Source organism: Rhinopithecus roxellana, chromosome 13, assembly GCF_007565055.1.
Source record: "Rhinopithecus roxellana isolate Shanxi Qingling chromosome 13, ASM756505v1, whole genome shotgun sequence".
NCBI lineage: Eukaryota > Metazoa > Chordata > Mammalia > Primates > Cercopithecidae > Rhinopithecus > Rhinopithecus roxellana.
This window is the reverse complement of record NC_044561.1, coordinates 107,303,792-107,327,263: the sequence shown is the minus strand read 5'-3', so window position 1 is coordinate 107,327,263 and position 23,472 is coordinate 107,303,792. Positions and strand designations below refer to the sequence as shown.

At 49.0% G+C, this 23,472-nt stretch overlaps 1 protein-coding gene across 4 annotated transcripts in view; it reads right to left on the bottom strand.

Annotated features, from left to right (window-relative positions):
* The window catches only part of MYH7B (myosin heavy chain 7B), a 44,213-nt gene extending 21,752 nt beyond the window's left edge, over nucleotides 1-22,461 (bottom strand). Inside the window, exons 1-6 of one of the 4 annotated variants that reach the window (XM_030915195.1) lie at nucleotides 22,359-22,461; nucleotides 3,086-3,134; nucleotides 2,686-2,786; nucleotides 1,326-1,432; nucleotides 1,033-1,176; nucleotides 10-166 (exon numbers count right to left, since the gene is read on the bottom strand). In XM_030915195.1, coding sequence (XP_030771055.1) covers nucleotides 10-166; nucleotides 1,033-1,176; nucleotides 1,326-1,432; nucleotides 2,686-2,786; nucleotides 3,086-3,134; nucleotides 22,359-22,446 — 646 coding nt within the window. In that variant the 5' untranslated portion in view covers nucleotides 22,447-22,461. Of the gene's footprint in view, nucleotides 1-9; nucleotides 167-1,032; nucleotides 1,177-1,325; nucleotides 1,433-2,685; nucleotides 2,848-3,085; nucleotides 3,135-22,358 lie in introns of those variants that run through there. The other 3 variants (XM_030915197.1, XM_030915199.1, XM_030915198.1) reach the window with 3 other exon arrangements.
* Between the last annotated feature and the right edge of the window lie 1,011 nt (nucleotides 22,462-23,472).

Here is a 23,472-nt window from a genome sequence, read left to right as displayed (position 1 = left end):
GGCCCTTACTGCGCAGCATGTCATTGTAGGCGTTGTCTGCCACCGCATATATATGGGGCGGTGCCTCCGAGCGGCGCTTTCCTTTGTAAGCGGCCACCACGGAGGCCGTGTAGACTGGGAGCCATTTGTAGGGGTTGATGGTGACACAGAAGAGGCCGGAGTAGGTCTGAGGAGAGAGTATAGGTAGTGTGTTTGTTCAGGCTGGAGTGCAATGGCATGATCTCGGCTCACTGCAACCTCCACCTCCCGGGTTCAAGCAGTTCTCCTGCCTCAGCCTCCCAGGGTAGCTAGGACTACAAGCGCACACCACCACGCCTGGCTAATTTTTGTATTTTTAGTAGAGATGGGGTTTCACCATGTTGGCCTGGTTGGTGTCGAACTCCTGACCTCAGGTGATCCGCCTGCCTCAACCTCCCAAAGTGCTCGGATTACAGGCATTGGCCACCACGTCTGGCCTACTGGTAGGGTTTTGGGAGGGATAACCTAAGTTCCCATCCCCAGGCCCCAGTCTTCAGAAGACCGTGACCCCTGCGATATTCCTCAAGGAGCCACTTGACTTGCCACACCACACCCTCTGTGGCTGTCCTGGCCTCGCCCCTGACTCGTGCTCACAGCCCTGCCCTAGCCCATGCGCACGGCCTCCACAGTCAGCAGCTGAGTTCTAGACACGCCCAGCGCCAGTCCGCCAGAGCAGCAGGGGAACAGCTGCTCCCCTAAGGTTCCAAGGCGCAACCTCCAGCCCCGCCCCCAATGCGCACAGCCCCGCCTCATCGCTCACAGCCCTACCCCACTGCTATGGACCCGCGCTATCATTCAGCCCCGCCCCACCGCTATGGACCCGCCCCATCGCTCACAGTCCTACCCCACCGCTAAGGACCCGCGCTATCATTCACAGCCCCGCCCCACCGCTATGGACCCGCCCCATCGCTCACAGCCCCGCCCCACCGCTATGGGCCCACCCCTAGGGCCTCACCTCCAGCCCCGCCCCACACACAACCCCCGCCCCGCCCATGGCCTGGGCCTGGGGCTCACATAGATCATCCAGCGGGCATAGCGCTGGCGCAGGTTGTGCAGCACAGAGGCCTCGTTCAGGTGCGTCATCATGGCCATGTCCTCCAGTAAGTCGAAGCGGGGCGGGTTCATGGGCTGCAGCTCGGCCTCACGCACAGTCAGCACCTACCAGGCAGACCGTGTCAGAGGTAAGGGGACCGGAAGGCACGGACCGACCTCACCTGTCACCCCCACCCACATACCCAGAGTGCAGATCCTGCTGGCCAGGAGGCCTAGGGACAGAGAGGCTAATCTCAGGGAAGGGGGAACGGAACCTTCTGGTCTTTGGTCTCCACGGTGACTCTGCCCCCAGTAGCCTCCGACTTGACCTCGGCCTCCACGTAGGCGTCCTGTTCATCAGGCACCCAGACTCGCTTCTTCCCTGGGTTGCAGAGAGAGCACTGGACTCGGAGAGGGGCTGAGGCACCTCCAGGGTTCTAGCTAGAGTTCCCAAGCCATGGTATCCATAGACCTGTGACCCTCCCCAAAGCCCTTCTGCCAGGACACAGGAGTTCCAGTGAAGAACCCTCCAAACCCAGGCTCAGGAAGGGCGGAGCTGGGAGGGTCCCTAGAGATCCTCTTATTAGAGGATGAGTCTGGGTAACAATGCTTGGGTTCCAATCCCTGCTTCCACCATGTTTGCCCTCTGACTTCAGGAAAATCCCTGATTTTCTCTGGGCCAGTTCCCCCATATGGAAAATGTTATGGGGATCTCCTTAGGTCTCTCAATATCAGGCATATAACTCTTGGGGAGGCGTCCTGCCTTCCCTATTTCACTGAAGACTCAAATCCAGGCCTCCTAACTCTGTAACCTGTGCTCTCCTGTCTGGCCAGCTGTCCCCAGAACTTTGAGGACCCCAGATTTCATGGTGGTTAGAAGCAGGCTGCAAACCAGAGTTTGTGTTCCCTGCTCTGCCAAGTGCGTAGGTCAGGACCATCTGGGACCATCTACATAACCTACAGACCCCAGTACAAGATGACGACGTGGGTCCCCTTGTTGAAAACTATTAAAACTTTCAAGATGGCAACGGCAGAGTGTTGAATCAAGCACAAGGTCCCTCTGAGCCTGGTGCCCTGGCGCTGGTCCCCATCTCCCTAGGTTGTTGAGATGATGCATGGAAAGTCATCTGCTCTGGACCTGACACACAATAAGCACTCGGTACACACTGCCTATTGTTAGTATTGTCCTATGAGCAAACCAGGTCATAAATAGTACAGCCTTTATTCCTGTCCCTAATCAAGGGTGGCTTTGGCTCTGCAGAAAGCACTAAAAATAACCCCAGCACAAGTTTTGTGGACATGTGGAGGCAGCCTGCACACATGCCGATCAGTCTCATCTCAGAGGCTCGGGCTCCAGCCCGAGTCTTCATAAACTGCAGCTCCGGAAGGTAGGTGCTATTATCCCATTTCACAGGGGAACAAACCAAGGCTTGCTCACAGACACACAGTGATATATACAGTGTCCATGGGGTTTTAATTTCCAGGCCCCAGACTCTGCGAGAAAGGTCCAGGGCTCCAGCTGTCAGGCCCCAATGCGCCTTCAGCCCTGAGCTGGTGCCACCCCTCCCAATTCCTGGTCTGAGTCCATAAGGGCATCTCTGTGGCTGTGTCCCCTGCCCCTCTGCCTCCACTTACCATCCCATGGGATAGCATGCACCTTCGTCATCTCCTGGTAGCCCTGGCGGAGGTAGCGAGCAGACTCCCCAAGTTCAGTCACATCCATCATGGCAGTGGCACTGGGGTGAAGGAGGAGGAGCTGAAACCTTGCAGGTTCAAGGCAGCCCAAGGCAGCAGGCACTGGAAGATGGCAGTGACGAGGGAGCTGAACCCACAAGACCAGATACTAGGAGACTCCCTCTGGCTCCCAATCCAGCCTTTTTGGGTGAGTGCCCAGCGTACATGCACACCCTCAAACACCAGGGCTTCCTCCACTCCAGATTCAGAAGACTCACAGCCACCCATGGACACCCTCACCCACCCACCCACCTACCCTCCTGCCCTCCCTTCGGCTCCAACCCCAGTCCTGATCACCCACCTCAGCACCACGGTGAGGGCAGGAAGCTCTGCTACCCCTTTTATTGCCACTGTCAAGGTCAGAGGAGGAGAGCTATGTCAGCAATCTCCACGTGTCACAGCCCCCCCAGCCTGGCCACAGGACACAAAAGGCAAATTCCCTTTTATCTCTACCAGCGCGGCCCCTGGGCTATTTTTACCTCCCATTGTCAGGGGATCACAAAGGCGGAGAGAGACACTCCACTGAGAGACAGGGAGGCTGGGTGCAGAGACTGACTGGGACAGGGACAAGGCAGTAAGAGGTTCGGGAGACTGAGGAGCTCATGGGGAGAAACCGAGTCACAGAGAGTCTGACACGCCCAGAAAAATACTCCCACCTCCAGATACAGAGAGCAAGGACACTCAGAAAGGAAACCACAGAATGCCCACTGAGGTTGGACCATCTAGTCAACCCTTTTGATACATCCAGGGAAACTGAGGCCCAGAGAAAGGAAAGCATTGGCCAAGTCTCACAGATGAGCAATGGCCAAGAACAGATTAAAAAGAGAAGGAGAGAGAAGGAGACCAGATCAAAAAGAGAAGGAAAGAGAGGGAGAAGGGAAGGGAGAGAGGGAAGGGGAGGGGGACATCCCTCGCCAGCATCTGCAAAGCACAAACACCTGTGTCACCTCAGCTCTACTCAGGGTATAGGGCATTGCCTGCCTCCCAGAGGCTCTCTGGTGCCTCCACTCATTACCCTACCTCAGAGGCCCACTCTGCCATTTCTATCACCATAGGCGAGTTTTGCCTGTTTTGAATGTATATGGTTGAAAATGTAGCTTTGCATTTATTTCTCTATATTTTATCTGGCACACCTGTGCATTTGGAATTGGGAGCGCATCAATACCCTCTTTCCCCCTTCCTCCCTCCCCATCCTCTTTCTGGGGACCCCCTGGGGAAACCATACACGAAGAAAACCAGCCCTGGAACTTACAGAATCAAGGAATTGTTTGGCTGAAGTGGAAGAATCAAGGAAATGTAACCTAGTTAGGAGCCCCTTCAGATTCCCGCATTCAAGGTTCACAGGAAGCCACCTTCCCGTGGCTCACTCTCTAGGGGTTCAGGGCGCTGGCAGTCCATCCGCCTGATACAGTCTTTGGAATGTTTCAGGGCACCTCCAGGCTCTCCTGTCCATCACCCCATTCAGGGCTCCGTGACGCCACAGGGTTTTACAATCGAGAATGAAAGGATCTGAGAACCTTAGATGCCAGACACATGGAACAATGGAGTTCCAGAGCCAGGGTTCCAGCCAGAGGCCAGACCAGGCTCACACGGGAAGTCCTCTGACCGATCCGCTCCCATTCTAAATGCACAGGTGTGCCAGATGAAATATAAAGAAATAATTTCCAAGCTACATTTTCAACCATATACATTCAAAACAGGCAAAACTTGCCTATGGTGACAGAAATGGCACAGTGGTCCTCTGAGGGAGGGTAATGGCTGGAGGCACCAGGGAGCCTCTGGGAGACAGGAAATGCTCTATACGCCGAGCAGAACCATGGGACACAGGTGTGTGCACTTTCCAAAACAAATCAAGCTGTACATCTAAGATGTATGCACTTTACTGGGTGCATATTACAGGAACACACTTAAAACTTACAGTGCCCGTTGGGCGTGTGGCTCACATCTGTAATCCCAGCACTTTGGGAGGCCAACGCGGGTGGATCACGAGGTCAGAAGATCGAGACCATCCTGGCTAACACAGTGAAACCCCATTTCTAGTAAAAATACAAAAAAAATTAGGCGGGCAAGGTGGCGGGCACCTGTAGTCCCAGCTACTTGGGAAGCTGAGGCAGGAGAATGGTGTGAACTCGAGAGGCGGAGCTTGCAGTGAGTGACAATCACGCCACTGCACTCCAGCCTGGGTGACAGTGCGAGACTCCATCTCAAAAAAAAAAAAAAAAAGAAAAATTACAGTGCCAAACTTGGCAATATTTATCAAAATTACAACTGCCCAGACCCTATTAGGAATTAGTCCTACAGCATGTCCCCATTAGGAAATGATGCGGGTCGCCTCTGGGTAGACATTTCGATTGTTTTCAGTCTTTCGCCATTACAGTCAAGGCTGCAGTGAACGATCTTATAAAGTTTGATGAATTTTCTCAAAGTAAACATACCCTGGGCCAGGTCCAGTACCGCACATCTGTAATTCCAGCTCTTTGGGAGGCCCAAGCAGACAGATCACTTAAGCTCAGGAGTTCAAGACCAGCCTGGGCAACACATCAAAACCCCATCTCTACAACAAACAAACAAACAAAAATTAGCCAGGCATGGTGGTGTGCACCTGTAGTCTCAGCTACTCAGGTGACTGAGGTGGGAGGATCGCCTGAACCCAGGAGGTAGAGGTTACAGTGCACCAAGATCACACCATTACACTCCAGCTGGGCAACAGACCCAGTCTCAAAAGCAACAACAAAACAGTACCCTGTTCAAAAACAGAAATTATGAAAAATTATCCCCCTTGGACCACCCCTCACTAAGGGTAATGCAATACTGACTTTTTTTATTTTTATTTTTTAATACCCACTCTTGCTTGATCCACAATATAATATGACTTCTAACTTCACAGATTAGTGTTGTCTATTTTCAAAATTTGTTTGAATGGAATCGTACATTATGTATTCCTTTCTTCTTTCTCTCCACACTGTCTCTGTAAGAACCTCACTGTTTCAATTCTCTGTGTAGAGCTTAGGTTGTACCTTGCCTACCTCCTGCCACTAGAAAAGACCTGCACAAGGACAGGAGCTTGGTCTGTGTCCCCAGCACCTTGCCAAGTGCCTGCATATCATAGAAAGTCAATAAATACCTAGTAAGTAAGTGAATGAACCAAACCTGATAGATTATAGGATTTTAATCTCTATATGGCGTCAGAGGCTGGAGAGCTGGGCTGGGGCAATTTATAGAAAGCCCAGAAAGTGGGAAAAATTCTTTTCATTGTTCAAGGATACTCAGAAGGCAGGACTTCTTGCCCAGGGACCAACAGAATTAGCCTGGAGAATCAGAACCTCTAGTAAGTCTAACTTACACCTATCATGTGGGTCTGAATCCTAGAATTACCTACTCAGTGTATGAACCTGGGGCTGAGAAACCAAGCCCCAAAATGGGTCTAGATCTTCCCTGTAGGTTTCCTTCCACTACCCAGGGTACATCTTCCTGCTGAGATAAGCTCACACACAAACATGACAACGCAAAGAGGAAACCCAATGCTCTGAGTGATTTGCAACAAATACTATAACCCGCAAGGGCTTAAGGTACTGACTTTCAATACCTGAAGAGCTTGTAATCCCAGCACTTTGGGAGGCTGAGGCAAGCGGATCATTTGAGGTCATGAGTTTGAGACCAGCCTGGCCAACATGATGAAACCCTGTTTCTACTAAAAAAATTTAAAAAATAAAAAAAAATAAGGCCGGGCATAGTGGCTCATGCCTGTCATCCCAACACTTTGGGAAGCCAAGGTGGGTGGATTACCTGAGGTCAGGGGTTTGAGACCAGCCTGACCAACATGGTGAAACTACGTCTCTACTAAAAATACAAAAAAATTAGCTGGGCGTGGTGGCAGGTGCCTGTAATCCCAGCTACTTGGGAGGCTGAGGCAGAAGAATCACTTGAACCCGGGAGGCGGAGGTTGCAGTGAGCCGAGATCACACCATTGCACTCCAGTCTGGCAACAGAACAAGACTCCGTCTCAAAAAAAAAAAAAAAAAAAAAAAAAAAAAAAAAAAATTAGCTGGGCATGGTGGCAAGCGCCTGTAATCCCACCTACTTGGGGAGGCTGAGGCAGGAGGATCACTTGAACCTGGGAGCTGGAAGTGGCAGTGAGCTGAAATTGTGCCACTGCATTCCAGCCTGGGCGACAGAGCAAGACTCCATCTCAAAAAACAAAAAATCAAAAAATCTTGAAGAGCTGTCCCAGAGCAGAGGGAGCTGATGTGACTTGTGTAGCCTCAAAAGTAGACCCATGGGCAGTGACAGGAAGCAGGATGTGGATACACACAAAGGGGGACTTTTCACCCTCTGAGCCCGTCAGCAGAGGGAGAGGCTGTCTTGCAGGAAAGTGAGCCTGCCAGCACCAAGGAAGACTCAGGCAGAGGTTGACCAGGGCTGAGGTCTCTGAACTGGATGACCTTTAAAGTTCCTTCTTTCAGGAGTCTGAGACTCCAGGAGTTTAGATCCCAGCCCAAAATGTATCTGCCACCAATGTAGCCCAATGCCTGAAATTTCTTCTTTGGGTAAAGACATTGAAAGACTCCATGAATAATGCTTCTACAGCTGGGAGGGACACATGAATTCAATTCAACATGCATCTGACAGCTTCTGACCCACATATCCAGGATTGGAACAAAAGACACACATTGTCTAGGAAAGGAAAGATATTCAAGAAAGACATCAACATAGAGGAGTCTGAAGGAGAAAAGCTAGTTTGAAGGCTGGGTGCTGTGGCTCATGCCCGTAATCCCTGCACTTTTGGAGGCCAAGGTGGGAGAATCACTTGAGGCCAGGAGTTTGAGACCAGCTGGGCCACCGGGGCATAAAGGGGAGTGTGGCAGGACTGAGCAGTTGGGACTGGACTGTGAAGGGCTTCAAAGGCTAGATTCAGATCTGGAGCTTTATCTTGCAGGAGTTGGGGCGCCATCAAAGGCATTTTTATTTATTTTTTGCATCAAAGAGCTCTGAGCAAGAGAATTTGACAGTGTGTTCAGATTTATGTGTTCATAAGCTCCCTGTGACATCTCCACAAAAACTATTTTTAAAATTAACCAGGCATGATGGCTCACACCTATGATAATCCTGGTAACTTGGAAGGCTTGAGGCAGGAGGATCACTTGAGCCAAGGAGTTCAAGACATGCCTAGGCTGATGTAGGAAGACCCTGTCTCTACAAAAAATTAAAAAATTGGCTGGGCATGATGGTACACATCTACACTCTCAGCTACTCAGGAGGCTGAGAGGCAAAAGTATTGCTTGATCCCAGGAGTTCAAGACTGCAGTGAGCCGAGATCATGCCACTGCACTCCAGCCTGGGTAACAGGAACAAGACCCTGTCTCTAAACAAACAAGTGTGACACCCAGACTGCCAGGAAGAGGGGTATGGCAACAAGGTTCCTACCCTCATAGAGCTGACACTCCCCTGGAGAAGCAAAAAATAAAAATAAAAATAAATAAAATAAAACAAGCAAACACATTTTTAAGGTAATTAAAGATTATGGCAATGGTGAGCATGAAACAAGCAGTATGGCCTGGAGGGTAATGGGGGTGTACCTCGCTCTGGTGGGTGAGGGAGGGCCTCTCTGAAGAGGCAACACTGAAGGTGAGACCAGAGAGTGCCAAGAAGCCAGTGAAGCAGGGAGCCCTTGGAACAGTATTCCAAGCAGAAGGAATAGCAAATACAAGAGCCATGAGGCAGAAAACAGCTTGGGATGTTTAAGGTGCCATCCTAGTGGTCAACAAGGGGAGAGCTTTCCAAGGTGAGGGTGGACAGGCAGATCATTCAGAGCCTTGAAGGACTTGGAAGGGACCCAGGGTTGTATCACAAGTGCAAAGGGAGCCTGCGAGAGCAGAAACGTGAGTGAGCTGAAGTTTCATGGTGACCACGCGAATGACTTGGAAGCGGCAGGGGAGGCAGTGGGGCGAGCTGCTGCTATCACCCGGGTGAGAGCGGATGGGTCTGGCGTGGAGGTGGCAAGAGGGGACAGGAAATGGACAGCATGACCTAGAACTCCAAGGCAGGGTAGGGGGGTGAAGATGGGCCCGAGCAGCCCCACCAGCTGCAGCTGGGCCACCAGGGGCATAAAGGGGAGTGGGGCAGGACTGGGCAGTGAGACTGGACTGTGAAGGGCTTCAAAGGCCAGATTCAGATCTGGAGCTTTATTCTGCAGGAGTTGGGGCGCCATCAAAGGCATTTTTATTTATTTATTTTTGCATCAAAGAGCTCTGAGCAACGGAATTTGACAGTGTGGTCAAATTTATGTGTTCCTAAGCTCCCTGTGGCAGCTGGTGTGGAGGATGCACTGAAGGGGTGAGGCCAGTGGCAGGAAGATGGACTCAGGAGGAGGCTGCCATAATGGTCCCAGTGAAAGGTGGTGAGGTCCAGAGAGGGGCTCGCGACCCTGGCACCCTGGGGGTGGTTGGGCCCCTGCTTGTCCCAGGTTTGTCCCCCTCCTGGGGCCCTGGGCAGCTGCAGAGGGCCCGAGTGGGCCCCAGCTCTGATGCTTCAAGCAAAAAATAGGACGAGGGCAGCCAAAAGGCATCAGGGCTGTTTATCCGGAGGAGAGACGCCTCAGCATGGATTTATGGCTGAAAGGTTACTGGGGGGAGCGGGTGGGGAACCAGCTGTCCCCCATCCTCACAAAGGACAAAGAAAGGAGGGGACTGCAACCTCAGCCACAGCAAGAGGAGGGAGTTAGACACATAAAATGTCCTGACATCACTGGAGGATGAGGGGGCCCTTCGGCCATCACGCCAACCAGCTCTCATTGGACAGCTGGGGAAACTAAGGCACAAAGGGAGAAGCAGGTCTTTGCTTGATGTCATACAGTGAATTCAAACCATGACCAGGCCTGAGAGCACAACCTGTCACTTCGGAAGACCTAGAGGCTTCCCCCAGCACACACAAGGGTACCTCAGACTGGCTGCCCCCGAGAGTGATCAACATGCACAGCTGTTCTGGAGGGATGAACAGAAAGACCTGAGCTGGGCCAAGGTGCTCCAGACCCCAGCACCCGCTCTGGTCCAGGTCTCTGACGTGCCGTGTCCTTGAGTTCAACCTGTGGCTCAGGCCTTGTCTCTGCCCTCCCACCCCCAGCCCGTCTGGTATTGTCGATATTTGATGGGAGTCCATTGTATCTCTCAAGGGTCTTGTTCTTTTGGTGTTGCCCTGTCCCGCTCTCTGCCCTACAAGACTCTGTATTTCTGTCTTGGCCTCTGACTCTGTATCTCCAGAGCTGAGCTGAGCTGAGCTGTTCTGGGCCAACCTCCCACCCCCAGGAGTGGGCCTCACTGCTTAGAGTGCCCCTCTGTAGACAATGCTCAGGCCCAGTGCCCAGGCTGGGACAAGTAACAGCAGCTGTGGATCTATCTATAGCTCCCTTGTCCTTCAATTGTTCCCAACTTCAAACAATGGTTGGGCCCTGGATTAAAGTCACCCCCAACCCACCCTGCTGAAATGGATCCCGGGAGGCAGGGGATGAGTCTCGCAAGGGCCACCTGGTGCTCTCGTGTCCACCTCTGTTTGGGCCCCCATGTTCCCATCTGTAACTCTGGGCTCTAAGGCCTTCCAGCTCAGAGGTGGTGTGACTACAGGACTAGTGGACATGGGACCAGGGTGTGTCTGAACAGTAGACCTATACAAGGGCACATGGGTATGAGACAAGTGGGTTTCCCTCCTCCTGCCTTAGCTGGCAGACACTCATGGGCACTGGGATGCCAGTTCCATGAGGACAGAGGCCTGGTCTTCCTTACACTGCAGTAGCCCAGCCTCAGCCTGGTACGTGGTAAGTGTTCACTGTACGTGGCTTACCTTGGCCCTTAGGAAGAGGAAGGGCACGCTGTGAGTCTCAACATGTCTCACACTTGGGAGGCAGCACAGAGCATTGAGGAAGGAGCACCTTATCTAAAGTGAGGCTGCCTGGGTTTTAGTCCTGGCTCTGCCAGTTACCAGGCACAAAGTCTTGGAGAATGACTTCACCTCTTAACGGTGGAGATTCACAAACAGGACCTACCTCCTAGTGCTGTGATGAGCATTATATGAGTTCAAACATCTAAAGTGCTTAGAATAGTACCCGACACTAGAGGAGACTCAATACATTATTGCTGTTATTTCCAAGATAGATCATTAGGTTAAAAAAAAAAAAGTTGTGGCTGGGTACAGTGGCTCACACCTGTAATCCCAGCACTTTGGGAGGCCGAGGTGGGCAGAACCCCTGAGGTCAGGAGTTCAAGACCAGCCTGGCCAACGTGATGAAACCCTGTCTCTACTAAAAATACAAAAAACTAGCTGGGCGTGGTGGCAGATGCCTGTAATCTAGCTACTCAGGAAGCTGAGGCAGGAGGATCGCTTGAGCCCAGAAGGCGGAGGTTGCAGTGAGCTGGGATAGAGCCACTGCACTCCAGCCTAGGCGACAGAGCTAGACTCCGTCTCACACACACAAAAAAGGAGCAGAAGGATGTACGGGCAATGCCATCTCCTGCGTAAAAATCGGGGGAGAGAGACATTTGTGCATCTGTATGCTTATGTATGGATGGACTGCCTTTGGAAGTCACCCAAGAAAGCTGGTAACAGTGTTTGGTAGCTGGGGGCCAGGGAAGGGAGGGACAGTGATTTTTTTTTTTTCCCTTGTATACCCTTTGAACTTTAAATCGTGTATGTATAACCTATTTTTAAAGTGTTTGCTAAATGAATAAGGGTCACTTCCAACACGATCCTTGAAAAAAACAAACCCCTACTCTGTGCCAGTTGGGAGGGGCCTGGGTGAGGGCTGGTCCTCAGAGAGTGGGCCCACTGCCTTCAGCCTGAGGTCAAGCAGCCTAGGTCTGAGTCCCAGGGGTACCCTCTTTCCTTCAGCCCAGTGGTGGACAAGATGTGTCCATGCAAAACCATCCCAGAGCAAATGGTGAGCCAGGAGGCAGGCTTCCCAGCTTCCAGGCCAAGCAGCAGGAGGGGGCGGTAGGAACAGGCTCCTGTCCTCTTCCCTGGCCTCAACCTCTGACTCTTCATCCTAAGCTATTCTTAGAGCCTAGATAATGCCAGCAGTTGCTGCTGCTCATATCGGCTTCCAGAACCACTCAACTCTGAGAAGCGCAGTCCCGCCCCCAGCCCCTTTGTGCTGGCCTCCCTGGCAGGTAAGGGCATTAAGGGTGTCCTGCAGGCTCCATCCTCTATGCTGTGTGGGCTGCACACACTCAGGTAGGCTGCTGCAGGCAGGTAAGGGCCTGGGTAGTGGGCCCCTCTAATACTCCCCTTGCTGCACAGCTGGAAGAGACAGGAAGGGCTAAAGGACACCCTGGGGTAGAAGGTGCACCCCAGGCTCACCGTCCAGACAGTGTGGCCCCACTGCAGGCTCCAAACTATCCTAAGAAGAGAAATGAAAGGGACAGGGGCCATGGACAAGGCTTAGCTGAGTGGAGGGGAGAAGGGGTGTGCAGACCAGGAGCAGGGAGGGGCCTGGGATGCCAGCCTGGAGGAGGGAGGAAGCTAACAAGAGGTCAGACTTTCCAGCTCGCTATGTGACCTTGAATAGGTCTCTCTTCCTCACGGAGCTTCAATTTCCATCATCAAATAGGCATAACCTTATTCCACTGGGTTGTGGTGTGGATTCAATGGAATAACACATGCAAGGAGCTTAGCCTGTGCCTGCCCCATCATACGCACTATGGAAATGTCTGGTGATATTCTCACTAGCTCCTTCAGAGCAGGCAATGTTTCTCTTTCTGCTTTGCATCTGCAGGGACTAGGTCAGGCCTGGCACATGTCAGGACTGCCTCTTGAAATCCTTGCCCTGCCATTTACAAGCTGAGTGACCCTGTGCAAGTTACATAACCTCTCTGAGCCCTGGGTTCCTTCTCTGCAAAATAAATACACAAAGAAGACCTGCCTTGTAATGTGGTTGAGAGAAATAAATGAAACGAAGTGCTCAGCCCATGGGAAGATGTCAACAATTTGAGGATGCGGCTGTGGTTCTGTGTATGGTGGGGTACTATGGCAGGAAGCCTTGGGTCTGCCACTCTGTGGATGGAATCTGAGACAGTGCCCAAGGCAGCCAACATTCTGGAAGAGAGGTCTTAGTGGCACCCACATATGAAATCCCAGGATGTTGTAAAACCACCCCACAAATCCTGGACCAAAGCCGAGGCCCTGCCTGGGGTCTCAGGATGGGTTTGCCCCAGCCTCAGTCAGTTTCCCATGTAGTTCAGTGCCTCAAACAAACACTATCCCATGCCCTTCAGGTTGGGATTGGGATCAGGTTTGCTCTGAAGGTTCAGGAGTCTTAGGCTGCTGGGGGACACACAGGCACAGACAGTTAATCATAGTTGACATGGGGCCTCCCCAGGAAGGGTCCTTAGCCTAACCTGGTAGAGTGGGGATCAGGAGAATGCCTGTTTTCTATGAAAGACCAAACAGTGGTGGAGGGCAGGGGGTGCTGTGGCTCTGCTCTTACCCTTGTGATCATGGTCGATCAGCTTGAGGGCTGAGGGGCAGAGGGAGGCCCAAAAGGCTAAGCTGGGCAACCTACCCAGAGGGTCTGAGGGTACCACCGCTCTATCTTGAGTGTCCTGAGGGTGACCCTGCTTGCTCCCACACCTGAGGGCACACTGCCTACCTCTCTGTGACTTTGCTAACTCAAGGACAAGAGACCTCCTTGAGCAGAGCCTTCAGATTTTTTATTCCATTAGCTGAAAATTTTATTAGTACAAATAACTTTATCATTCTATTATCTAATGCTTTGGGCCTTAAATTTCTTTTTTTTTTTTTTCTTCTTTTTTAGATGGAGTCTCGGTCTGTTTCCCAGGCTGGAGTGCAGTGGTATGATCTCGGCTCACTACAACCTCCGCCTCCTGGGTTCAAGCGATTCTCCTGCCTCAGCCTCCAGAGTAGCTGGAACTACAGGTGCGTGCCACCATGCCTGGCTAATTTTCGTATTTCTAGTAGAGACGGGTTTTCACTATGTTGGCCAGGCTGATCTCGAACTCCTGACCTCATGAATCACCCGCCTCGGCCTCCCAAAGTGCTGGCTCACAGGTGTGAGCCACCGCGCCTGGCTCCCATTTTTAAAAAAAAAATTTTTAAAGACAAGGTATCACTGTTACCCAAGTTGGAGTGCAGTGGCATAATCATAGCTCGCTGCAGCCTTGAACTCCTGGCTCAAGCAATCTCCCTCTGTCAGCCTCCCAAGTAGCTGGGACTACAGGCATGTACCACCATGCCTAGCCAAATTTCATTTCTTAATTAAAATTTCTATTGAGATAATTGTATATGCTCATGCAATTGTAAGCAATACCACAGTAACTCTGTAGTATTGACATTGATATAATGTACCGATCTTATTTGGATTTTCCCAGTTTTACATATACTAGTGTGAGTGTGTGTGTGTGTACACACGCACATCTGCATCTATTAAGTTCTATACAACTTCATCATCTGTGTCAATTCACGGATCTTCTACCGCCACCAAGATACTGAACAGTTCTAACAATAAAAAGGTATTGCCCTTATATAACCACACTAACTTCCCTCCCATCTTTAACCCCTAGCAACCACCAGTCTGTCCTCTGTTTCTAAAACAGTCATTCCAAAATGTTACATAAATGAAATCATATAGTGTATGTACTCTTTTGAGACTGGCTTTTTTCACTCCACATAATTCCCTGGAGATGCTTCGAAGGTGTTGCTCATTTCATGTTTGCGTCTTTATTGCTGAGTGGTACTCCATGGTATGTATGGATGCACCACAGTTTGATGGACCGTTTGCCTGTGGAAGGACATCTGGACAGCTGTCAGTGTGAGGTGCCACCTTATCACCTGGGCCCTGGGGGCTGAGGCCACCCACCCTCCAACCCACCTGGGAGTCAGTGGGATGCAGCCTCCCAAATTCTTGTTCCAGCTTTCTAGGACCAGAGGCCAAGAAAGCTCCCCACCCTCCCCACTCTCTTTCCCAGCCTAGGCATCAGGATTCAGTCACTCCCAAATTTGCAAACACCCAGTTCTCAGGGACAGCAAGAAGACAGTCTTATGGGCCTTGTTTAAACATGTTGGCTATAGACCTATATGTTGACCCTGGCCTGGAGACCCAGCCTGACCTGGCCCTGCCAACTGACCAGCCCCATCTACAGCAGCCCCACCCTCTCACTCATACCACTTCAGATACAGTGGCCTTCTGAGAGCTTAGAACTAAACCAGCTCCTTTCCGTCTCAGGGACTCTGCATCTGCCACTTACTCTTTCCCCAGACTGGGGAGTAGCTGCTTCCTTCTTCTCGAGTCTCCACTCAAATGCCACCTCCTCAAAGGGGCTTCCTTTGACTCATTAGCTAAACTAGGTCCTTTCTAAAAAGGTTCTCTCTTCACCCTCTGTATCACATGTCTCCATTTCTGAATGTATTACATTTACGGGTAAGTCTGCTTATTATCATCTGTCTACCCCATAAGACAGGTCTTTCTTGAGACCCAGGAGCAGGCAGATGCCATTCTGGGTTCCCAGCAGCCAGCATGCCCAGAAGAGGCACCCCTGTGCTTGCTGATGGGCCATGTTCCCGGGGGTGAGGCTTCTGCTTTTGAGAACCATCTTTCCCAGTGGCCTCTCGCTCTGCTCCCTGCTGCTCCCTCATGCCAGGCCCAGTGAATATTCTGACTCCTGTTTCCCACCCAAGCCTGGGCAAGCCTCTCTTTTCTTTGCTCTCCTGGATTTGGCTGAGCCAGGTTAACCATACGGCACGATGCCTAAGAGTTCTGGAGTCCAACTGCCTGTGTGCAAACCCTCAGTTGCTCTGTCTCTTTGATCTTCTGATTCCTCATCTATAAAACAGGAATAAGCCAGGCACGGTGGCTCATGCCTGTAATCCCAGTACTTTGGGAGGCCAAGGTAGGAGGGTCACTTGAGGCCAGGAGTATGAGACTAGCCTAGACAACACAGTGAGACCCATCCCTATTTTAAAAATAAAATAAAATGGGAACACTATTAGTACTTGTCCCATAAGGAATTGAATGAGATAATATCTATTTTTAAAAAGAAAAAGCATAAGTGCCTGGCACATAAGAGTTCAACATACAATCATTACTATTCATTTTCTTATTATCATTAAGATCATCTCCAAACTCAGTAGATTAAACAAGGAAAATTCATGTCACACCAATATAGAGATCATGAAAAAGTCCCAGAAAAGGGGTCATTCCAAGGGTCACTTGGGCCCCTGTGACCTCTCATCCTTAGGCAATTCCCTTGTTTTTTAATTTTACAAAAAATTTTTGTAGAGGAGGGATCTCACTGTGTTGCCCAGGCTGGTCTCTATCTCCTGGTCTCAAGTGATCCTCCTGCCTTGGCCTCCCGAAGTACTGGGATTACAGGCATGAGCCACCATGCCCAGTCCCAGGAATTCTCTTTTGGCCTCACTCTCTCTCCACTCCCTCCCTTCTTGGAAAATTCAAGGAGATGGAAGGGCAGGATGATAGCCTCTCCCTGGGGAGAGAGAGGCTACCATCACTAGTTTCAAGGTGACAACCGTCCTCTCCCACACCTAGAGTTGTCAGCCTGCCCCAACATTCTCTAGCTCCACTGTGTCCCTACAGAGAGCCACACAGTCTAGGCCCAGAGCCCTGCCATCCTCCAACCACAGGCAGAGTAAAGGGTTATTGCCTCCCCAAAGAGCTGTACCCTGTCTGCTTCCATGCATTCATCCATCCAACCATGTAAACACTGAAAAACAAATCTTGTTATTAATCTGGAAAATCACAATGAGACACTGTTTCACAATCACTAGACTGACAAAAGCTAGAAACCAGTGACTGACAAAAGCTAGAAACCTTGACAATTCTGCCTTGGTGAGGATGCAGAATGAGGGCAATTCTAATACATTGCTAGCAGGACTGCACATTTGCAAAACCATTTGGGAGAGAAACTTTGTATTACCTCATAAGTCTGAATATGCTCACGACCTTCAACACACTGCACAGGAGGCATCTATTAGTCTTTTTACCATGTATCGCAATAAAATACTAGAGAACCCAAGTGACGATTCACAGGAGAATAAACAAACAAAATGTGGTATTTTTATGCAATGAAACCTATAGAGCAGTGAAAATGAACTAGTTGCCCTTAAAACATGGATAACTCTCCTGACATAACACTGAAAGAGAAAAGCAAGCTGCAAAAGAATCAAACAATTTACCACTTAAAAGTGCAAATACCATGAAAAACTGTCATATATTGTTCAGAAATATACCTAATAAAAGGATTAAAATGCATAAGACCTACCTCACACCCTATATAAAAATTAACTCAAAATGAATCAAAGACTTAAATGTAAGAGCCAAAACATAAAACTTGTAGAAAAAAATAAGTGTAAATCTTTGTGACCTATGAATTAGGCAATGGTTTCATAGATATGACACTCAAAGCACAAGCAAAGAAAAAAATAAATTGGACTTCGTCAAAATTTTAAAATATGTGCTTCAAAAGATACTATCAAAAAGCAGAAAAGACCATCCACAGAATGGGACAACTTATTGGCAAATCACAAATAAGGAAGGGTCTACTATCCTGAATATATAAAGAATTCCTACAACCCAACAATAAAAAGACAAATAACTTACAAATAAGCAAAACATTTAAGTAGACTCTTCTCCACAGAAGATATACAAACTGCCAATAAGCACATGAAAAGACACGCAGCATTATTAGTAATTAGGAAAATGCAAATCAAAACCACAATGACCAACTAGGACGGCCATAATCAGACAAGTACAGTGGGACCTCCATATCCATGGGTTCCACATCTGTGGATTCAACCAACTGCAAATTGAAAATATTTGAAAAAATGTTTCATCTGTACTGAACATCTACAGACTTTTTTCCTTGTCATTATTCCCTAAACAACACAGTATAACAATTTATATAGCATTTACATTGTATTAGTTATTGCCAGTAGCATAGAGATGACTTTTTTTTTGAGATGGAGTCTCGCTCTGTTACCCAGGCTGGAGTGCAGTGACGCGATCTCAGCTCACTGTAACCTCTGCCTCTGGGAGTCAAGCGATTCTCCCCCTCAGCCTCCCTGAATAGCTGGGACTACAGGCGCATTTTCGCCATGTTGGCCAGGCTGGTCTCAAACTCCCGACCTCAGGTGATCTACTAGCCTCAGCCTCCTAAGGTTCTGGGATGACAGGTGTGAGCCACTGCATCCGGCCGAGATGACTTAAAGTACATGGAAAGGACAGTGTGGTGGCTTTCGCTTGTAGTCTCAGCTACTTGCGAAGCTGAAACAGGAGGATCCCTCGAACCCAGAAGTTCCAGGCTGCAGTGAGCTATGATTGCACCATGGCACTCCAGCCTGACAGAGTGAGACCTTGTCTCAAAATAAACAAATAAAAATAAATTTAAATTTAAAATAAAACAAAATTAAAGAGTATACGAGAGGATGCACATAGTTTATATGAAACACTACACCATTTTATATAAGGGACTTAAACATATATGAGACACTACATCATTTTATATAAGGGACTTAAGTATCCTTGGATATTGGTATCCATGGGAGGTCCTGGAACCAATTCCCCACAGATACAGAAGAATGACTGTATTGGTGAGGATGTAAAAATTGGAACTGTCACACAATTGCTGCCACTTTGGAAAACAGCAGTTCCTCAAAAAGTTAAACATATACTTACCATATGACCCGGCAATTCCACTCCTAGGTATCTACCCAGAAGAACAGAAAACATTCACACAAAAACCTGTACATGACTGTTCATACCAGCATAGTTATAATTATTTTTGAGACAGGGTCTCACTCTGTCACCCAGGCTGAAGTGCAGTGGCGCGACCATAGGTCCCTGCAGCCTTGACCTCCTAGGCTCAAGTGATCCTCCCACTTCAGCCTCCCTAGTAGCTGGGACAACAGGCACATGCCACCACGCCCGACTGATTTTTAAATTTTTTTTGTAGAGAGCCCTATGTTGCCCAGGCTGGCCTTGAATTCCTCAGCTCAAGTGATCCTCTTACCTCAACCTCACAAAGTGTTGGGATTACAGGCATGAGCCACCACTCCTGGCTATAGCAGCATTATTCTTAATAAATAATAAAGTGGAAACAACCCAAATGCCTATCAACTGATGAGTGGAGGAACAGAGTGTGGTGTATCCATACAATGGAAGACTATTCAGCCATGTGAAGGAATAAAGTTCTGATCCACGCTACAACATGGGTGAACCTTGCAAACATCATGCTAAACGAAAGACACTAGTCACAAAAGGCCACAGATTGTAGGATTCCATTTACATGAAATGTCCAGAATAGGCAAATACATAGAGAAAGAAAGTAAATTACTGGTTTCCAGGGGCTGGGGAGGAGGAGAATTGAGGAGTAACTACTAAGAGGGATGAGGTTTCTTTCTGCGGTGATGAAAACATTCTGGAATCAGACAGTGGTAATGGTTGTACAATCTTGTAAATATACCAAAAACCACTGAATTGTACACTTTAAAGCGGGAATTTTATGGTGCCTGAATCTCAATAAACACTGCATAGGAATAATAAACACCAAATCAGGAGAGTCTTTATTTCTTGGGCTTGGGGGTCAGTCATAGAGGGAAACGAAAAGGTCTTTATCTACATTAGCAGTGTTTCATTTTGCAAGCTGGATGGTAGGTACATAGGTATTTGTTCTATTAATTTTTATACATTTCTCAGTGTTTTCATAATAAATAAAATGTGAAAGTATTTACTGGGCATCAACCTGGATCAGGCACTGGGTTACATGGGTGGTGCAATGGTGAATCAAAACAGACCCATCCTGCCAAAATTAAGTGGATACGTAAGTATATAACAAGTGGAGAAGAGGGTCTATAAGTAAGTTATCTCCCCTTTCTAGGCTTCTGTGTCCTCATGGATGAAATCAGAGCCAAACTAGGAACCTGTTAGTAGAAGGTTTCTGAGGATCCCGGGGGCCTTGAAGTGTGTCTCCCCTTTTTCAGCCCACACACCTCAAACACGACCAGGGTACTGACCCTAGAGTTGGCCCTGGTGCCATCAATCATCACAAGTGGGCCTAAGGCAAAGCCCAACTTCAATCAGTCTGTTTCTTCTCAGTAAAATAGGGTAACTTCTCCCTCCCAGGATGACTGTGGGGGTGTAAATGAGGTAACACATATAAAGTGTCAGGGACAGGCCTAGCACACAGTAAATCCTCAACACCTGGGACAGTCCTCACTTTGATTCCACAGGCATTTCCTGACCAGCAATGCTGGCCCAGGCCCGTGCTAGAGGCTGGAAGACAAAGGAATTCCACTCTGAATGGCCAAAGCAGTGGCCCCCAGCCAGGTGGGGAGACGGCCTCATAAACAACAGTACCAGGCGGGGTGATGTCACTGCTAAAAAGAGACAGTAGCCATGTGCACAGACGCAGACCACGTGTGATGCAGACCCTGGGGCTGACAGAGATGTTCCAATTAAAAGGCACAGTCCAGACTTGGAGAGAGGCCCTCGCAGGGACAAAGGCAAGACACAAAGTTAAGGGATTGGCCTCCATTCACAGTGAAGTACATCCCTGCATACCTTTCTTCACCTAATTCAGACTCAAATGTTCCCACAAACCCCAAGAACAGAGGATGCAATGGATTCAACAGTTAGTGTTGGGAAGTCTGAGCCCATGGCATGTCCCAAGGTACATGTGTGGGAACACCACGGCTGACACTACTGCTGTGATCTCGGGTAAGTCAGGATACCTCTTCAAGCCTTCCTTTCCCCAGCTGTAAAATGGAGGCTATAAAGATACTGATGTCATAGGGAGGTAAGGGAAAGTGAGATAAGCACTGTAAAGTCATCAGCCAAGTACCTGGCGCTTAGTGACCAGATCAACAAAGGGTAGTTATTGTTAGGAAAAAAACAGATTTCACTTTGAAAGTGAGGAAAGCCAGACGTGGTGGCTCACACCTGTAATCCCAGCACTCTGGGAGGCCAAGGCAGGCGGATCACGAGGTCAGGAGTTCGAGACCAGCCTGGACAGCAAGGTGAAACCCTGTCTCTATTAAAAATAAAAAAAAAATTAGCTGGGCGTGGTGGCGTGTGCCTGTAATCGTAGCTACTCGGGAGGCTGAGGCAGGAGAATTGCTTGAACCCGGGAGGCAGAGGTTCCAGTGAGCCAAGATCACACCACTGCACTGCAGTCTGGGTAAGAGAGAGAGAGACCCCATCTCAAAAAAAAAAAAAAAAAAAAAAAAGAAAGAAAGAAAGAAAAAAAAAAAGAAAAGAAAAGAAAGAAAAAAGAAAAAGAGAAAAAAAAAAGAACAAGAAAGAAAAAAATAAAATGAGGAAAGTGGGATTTGGAGAGGTGAGATGACTTCTCCACAGTCAGGATTCAAACTTAGGTTTGAGACACCAGAGGCTCAGTGCAAATCATCTCCCTCTGCTCCGGAATCTTCATCAGGTTCCCTATAGTCCACTACATGGACTCCATCCTTGCCAGAGAGTGAGGATCCAGGAAAGGCCTGGGGCCAAAAAGACCCTGGGCAAGTTCCCCAATCCTAGGTTTCTTGATCTGAGATCCCCAAGTGAGCCTGAGAAGGTCTGTGAATTCCTCCACGTAGTTGATGCAAAATTTTATGCCTAATAGATCTCACACGAGTCTATAGCCTCAAAGTGACCAACCATGGACTTGACCTGGCTTAGCATGGTTTCTTATTCACCCAATGGAGATAGGATTTCTACCTTGAAAGGCTGTGAAGGGATCAAATGAGGCAATTTGTGAGAAGTACTTGAAACATCCTCAGCTTTCCTTAAATGGTTTCCTTCTCTTTCTCTCTCCCCTGCCTATTTCCATTGGTTAGCAAATATTATTGAGCATCTGCCATGTGGCAGGCACTAATCAGTCCAGGTCCTGGGGGTAAAGTGGTAAACAAGACAGACATGGTCCCTATTTTCATGGGGCTCACATTCTAGCAGAGGGAAACAGCAGACAAAAGCAACAATTTCAGATATGAGTAACTGCTATGAAGAAAATACAAGGCCAAGTGCAGTGGCTCACGCCTGTAATCCCAGCACTTTGAAAGGCAGAGGCAGGCAGATCACAAGGTCAGGAGTTCGAGACCAGCCTGATCAACATGGTGAAACCTTGTCTCTACTAACAATACAAAAATTAGCCAGGCATGGTAGCACATGCCTGTAATCCCAGCTACTCAGGAGGCTGAGGCAGGAGAATCGTTTGAACTCGGGAGGTTACAGTAAGCCGAGATTGTGCCACTGCATTTCAGCCTGGGCAACAGAGTGAGACTCCATCTAGGAAGAGAAAAGAAAAGACAAAGGATAACGTGATCTTATAGGGTGGGGCAGCCTCCAGGGATGAAACATTTGAATGACCAAAGGAGCCAGTCATGCCAGGGTTTTGGAGGAGAGCACCCAGGCAGAGGGTGCAGAAAGGGCAAACGCTCCCTGGAAAGATTCTTAGTCAAGAGTCCTTCATTCCCAGTCTTACCACGAACTGGGTCACACTGAACAAGTCACGTAACTTCTGAGGCTCAGATGCCACATCTACAAAATGGGAATAAAGACATCTTACCTGCCACATTGTGAGAGGATTCAACCAAAGGGCTGTTAAGGTCTGGGATCCTCCCCAAATCTTGCCATAGACACCTGATACTCGTCATTTGGCACCCATCTTGGAAGAGGGGAACCTGCACAGAGAACCCTGGGTCATGCTTTTGATTTTCAATTTCATGTTGCACTAGAAATAGCTTCTTTTGTTCCTGGTTGACCCAGTAACCTCTTCCTGCCACCTGGGGCCTATTCTAGTTAATAGCTGCTTATCCCCTCAGGTACAAAAGCCAATAAGGAAAGGACATCAGGAAACACTGTTCTGGGAATAACCAGACACCTATCTACCACCATCTCCCCCCATCCGGCGACCACACACGGGAGACTGGAGGACTCAGCCAGTCCTGTAGTCAGATAATGTACACGCTTTATTTAAAGAGTCAAAACGGGCCGGGCACAGTGGTTAACGCCTGTAATCTCAGCACTTTGGGAGGCTGAGGTCAGTGGATCACCTGAGCTCAAGTGTTCGAGACCAGCCTGGCCAACATGATGAAACCCTGTCTCTACTAAAAATACAAAAATTAGCCGGGTGTGGTGGTGGGCGCCTGTAATCCCAGCTACTTGGGAGGCTGAGGCAGGAGAATTGCTTGAACCTGGGAAGTGGAGGTTGCAGTAAGCTGAGATCGCACTATTGTACTCCAGCCTGGGCAACAAGAACGAAAACTCCATCTCAAAAAAAAAAAAAAGAGTCGAAAAGATCTTGGTCCCTGGGTTGGGCCACTGATTTACCATCACCAGGAGTTCTCACTCCTAAATTTCTTTGATCTGTTCTCTTCACTGCATCTCCACAGCTGCTGCACTGGCTACAGCCTCATTATCTCACATCTTAACTCTCTCTGCTCTTTCTCTAGCCCATCTCCCCACTTCCAAACCATTTGTCACGCTGTAACCAGTGCCTAACACACAAAACTAACCATGTCTTTCCCCTGCTTAAAGCCCTTAGCTCCTGTTGCTCAGTGGAACTGGCATCTGAGGCTACCTCTCCAAGCCTAAGCGCCTAAAGTCCTGTTGCAACCCTTAGGCCCTTCGTTATTATCCACACCAAACTCCTCCGTGTCTGTAAAACAAGCCAAGCAACG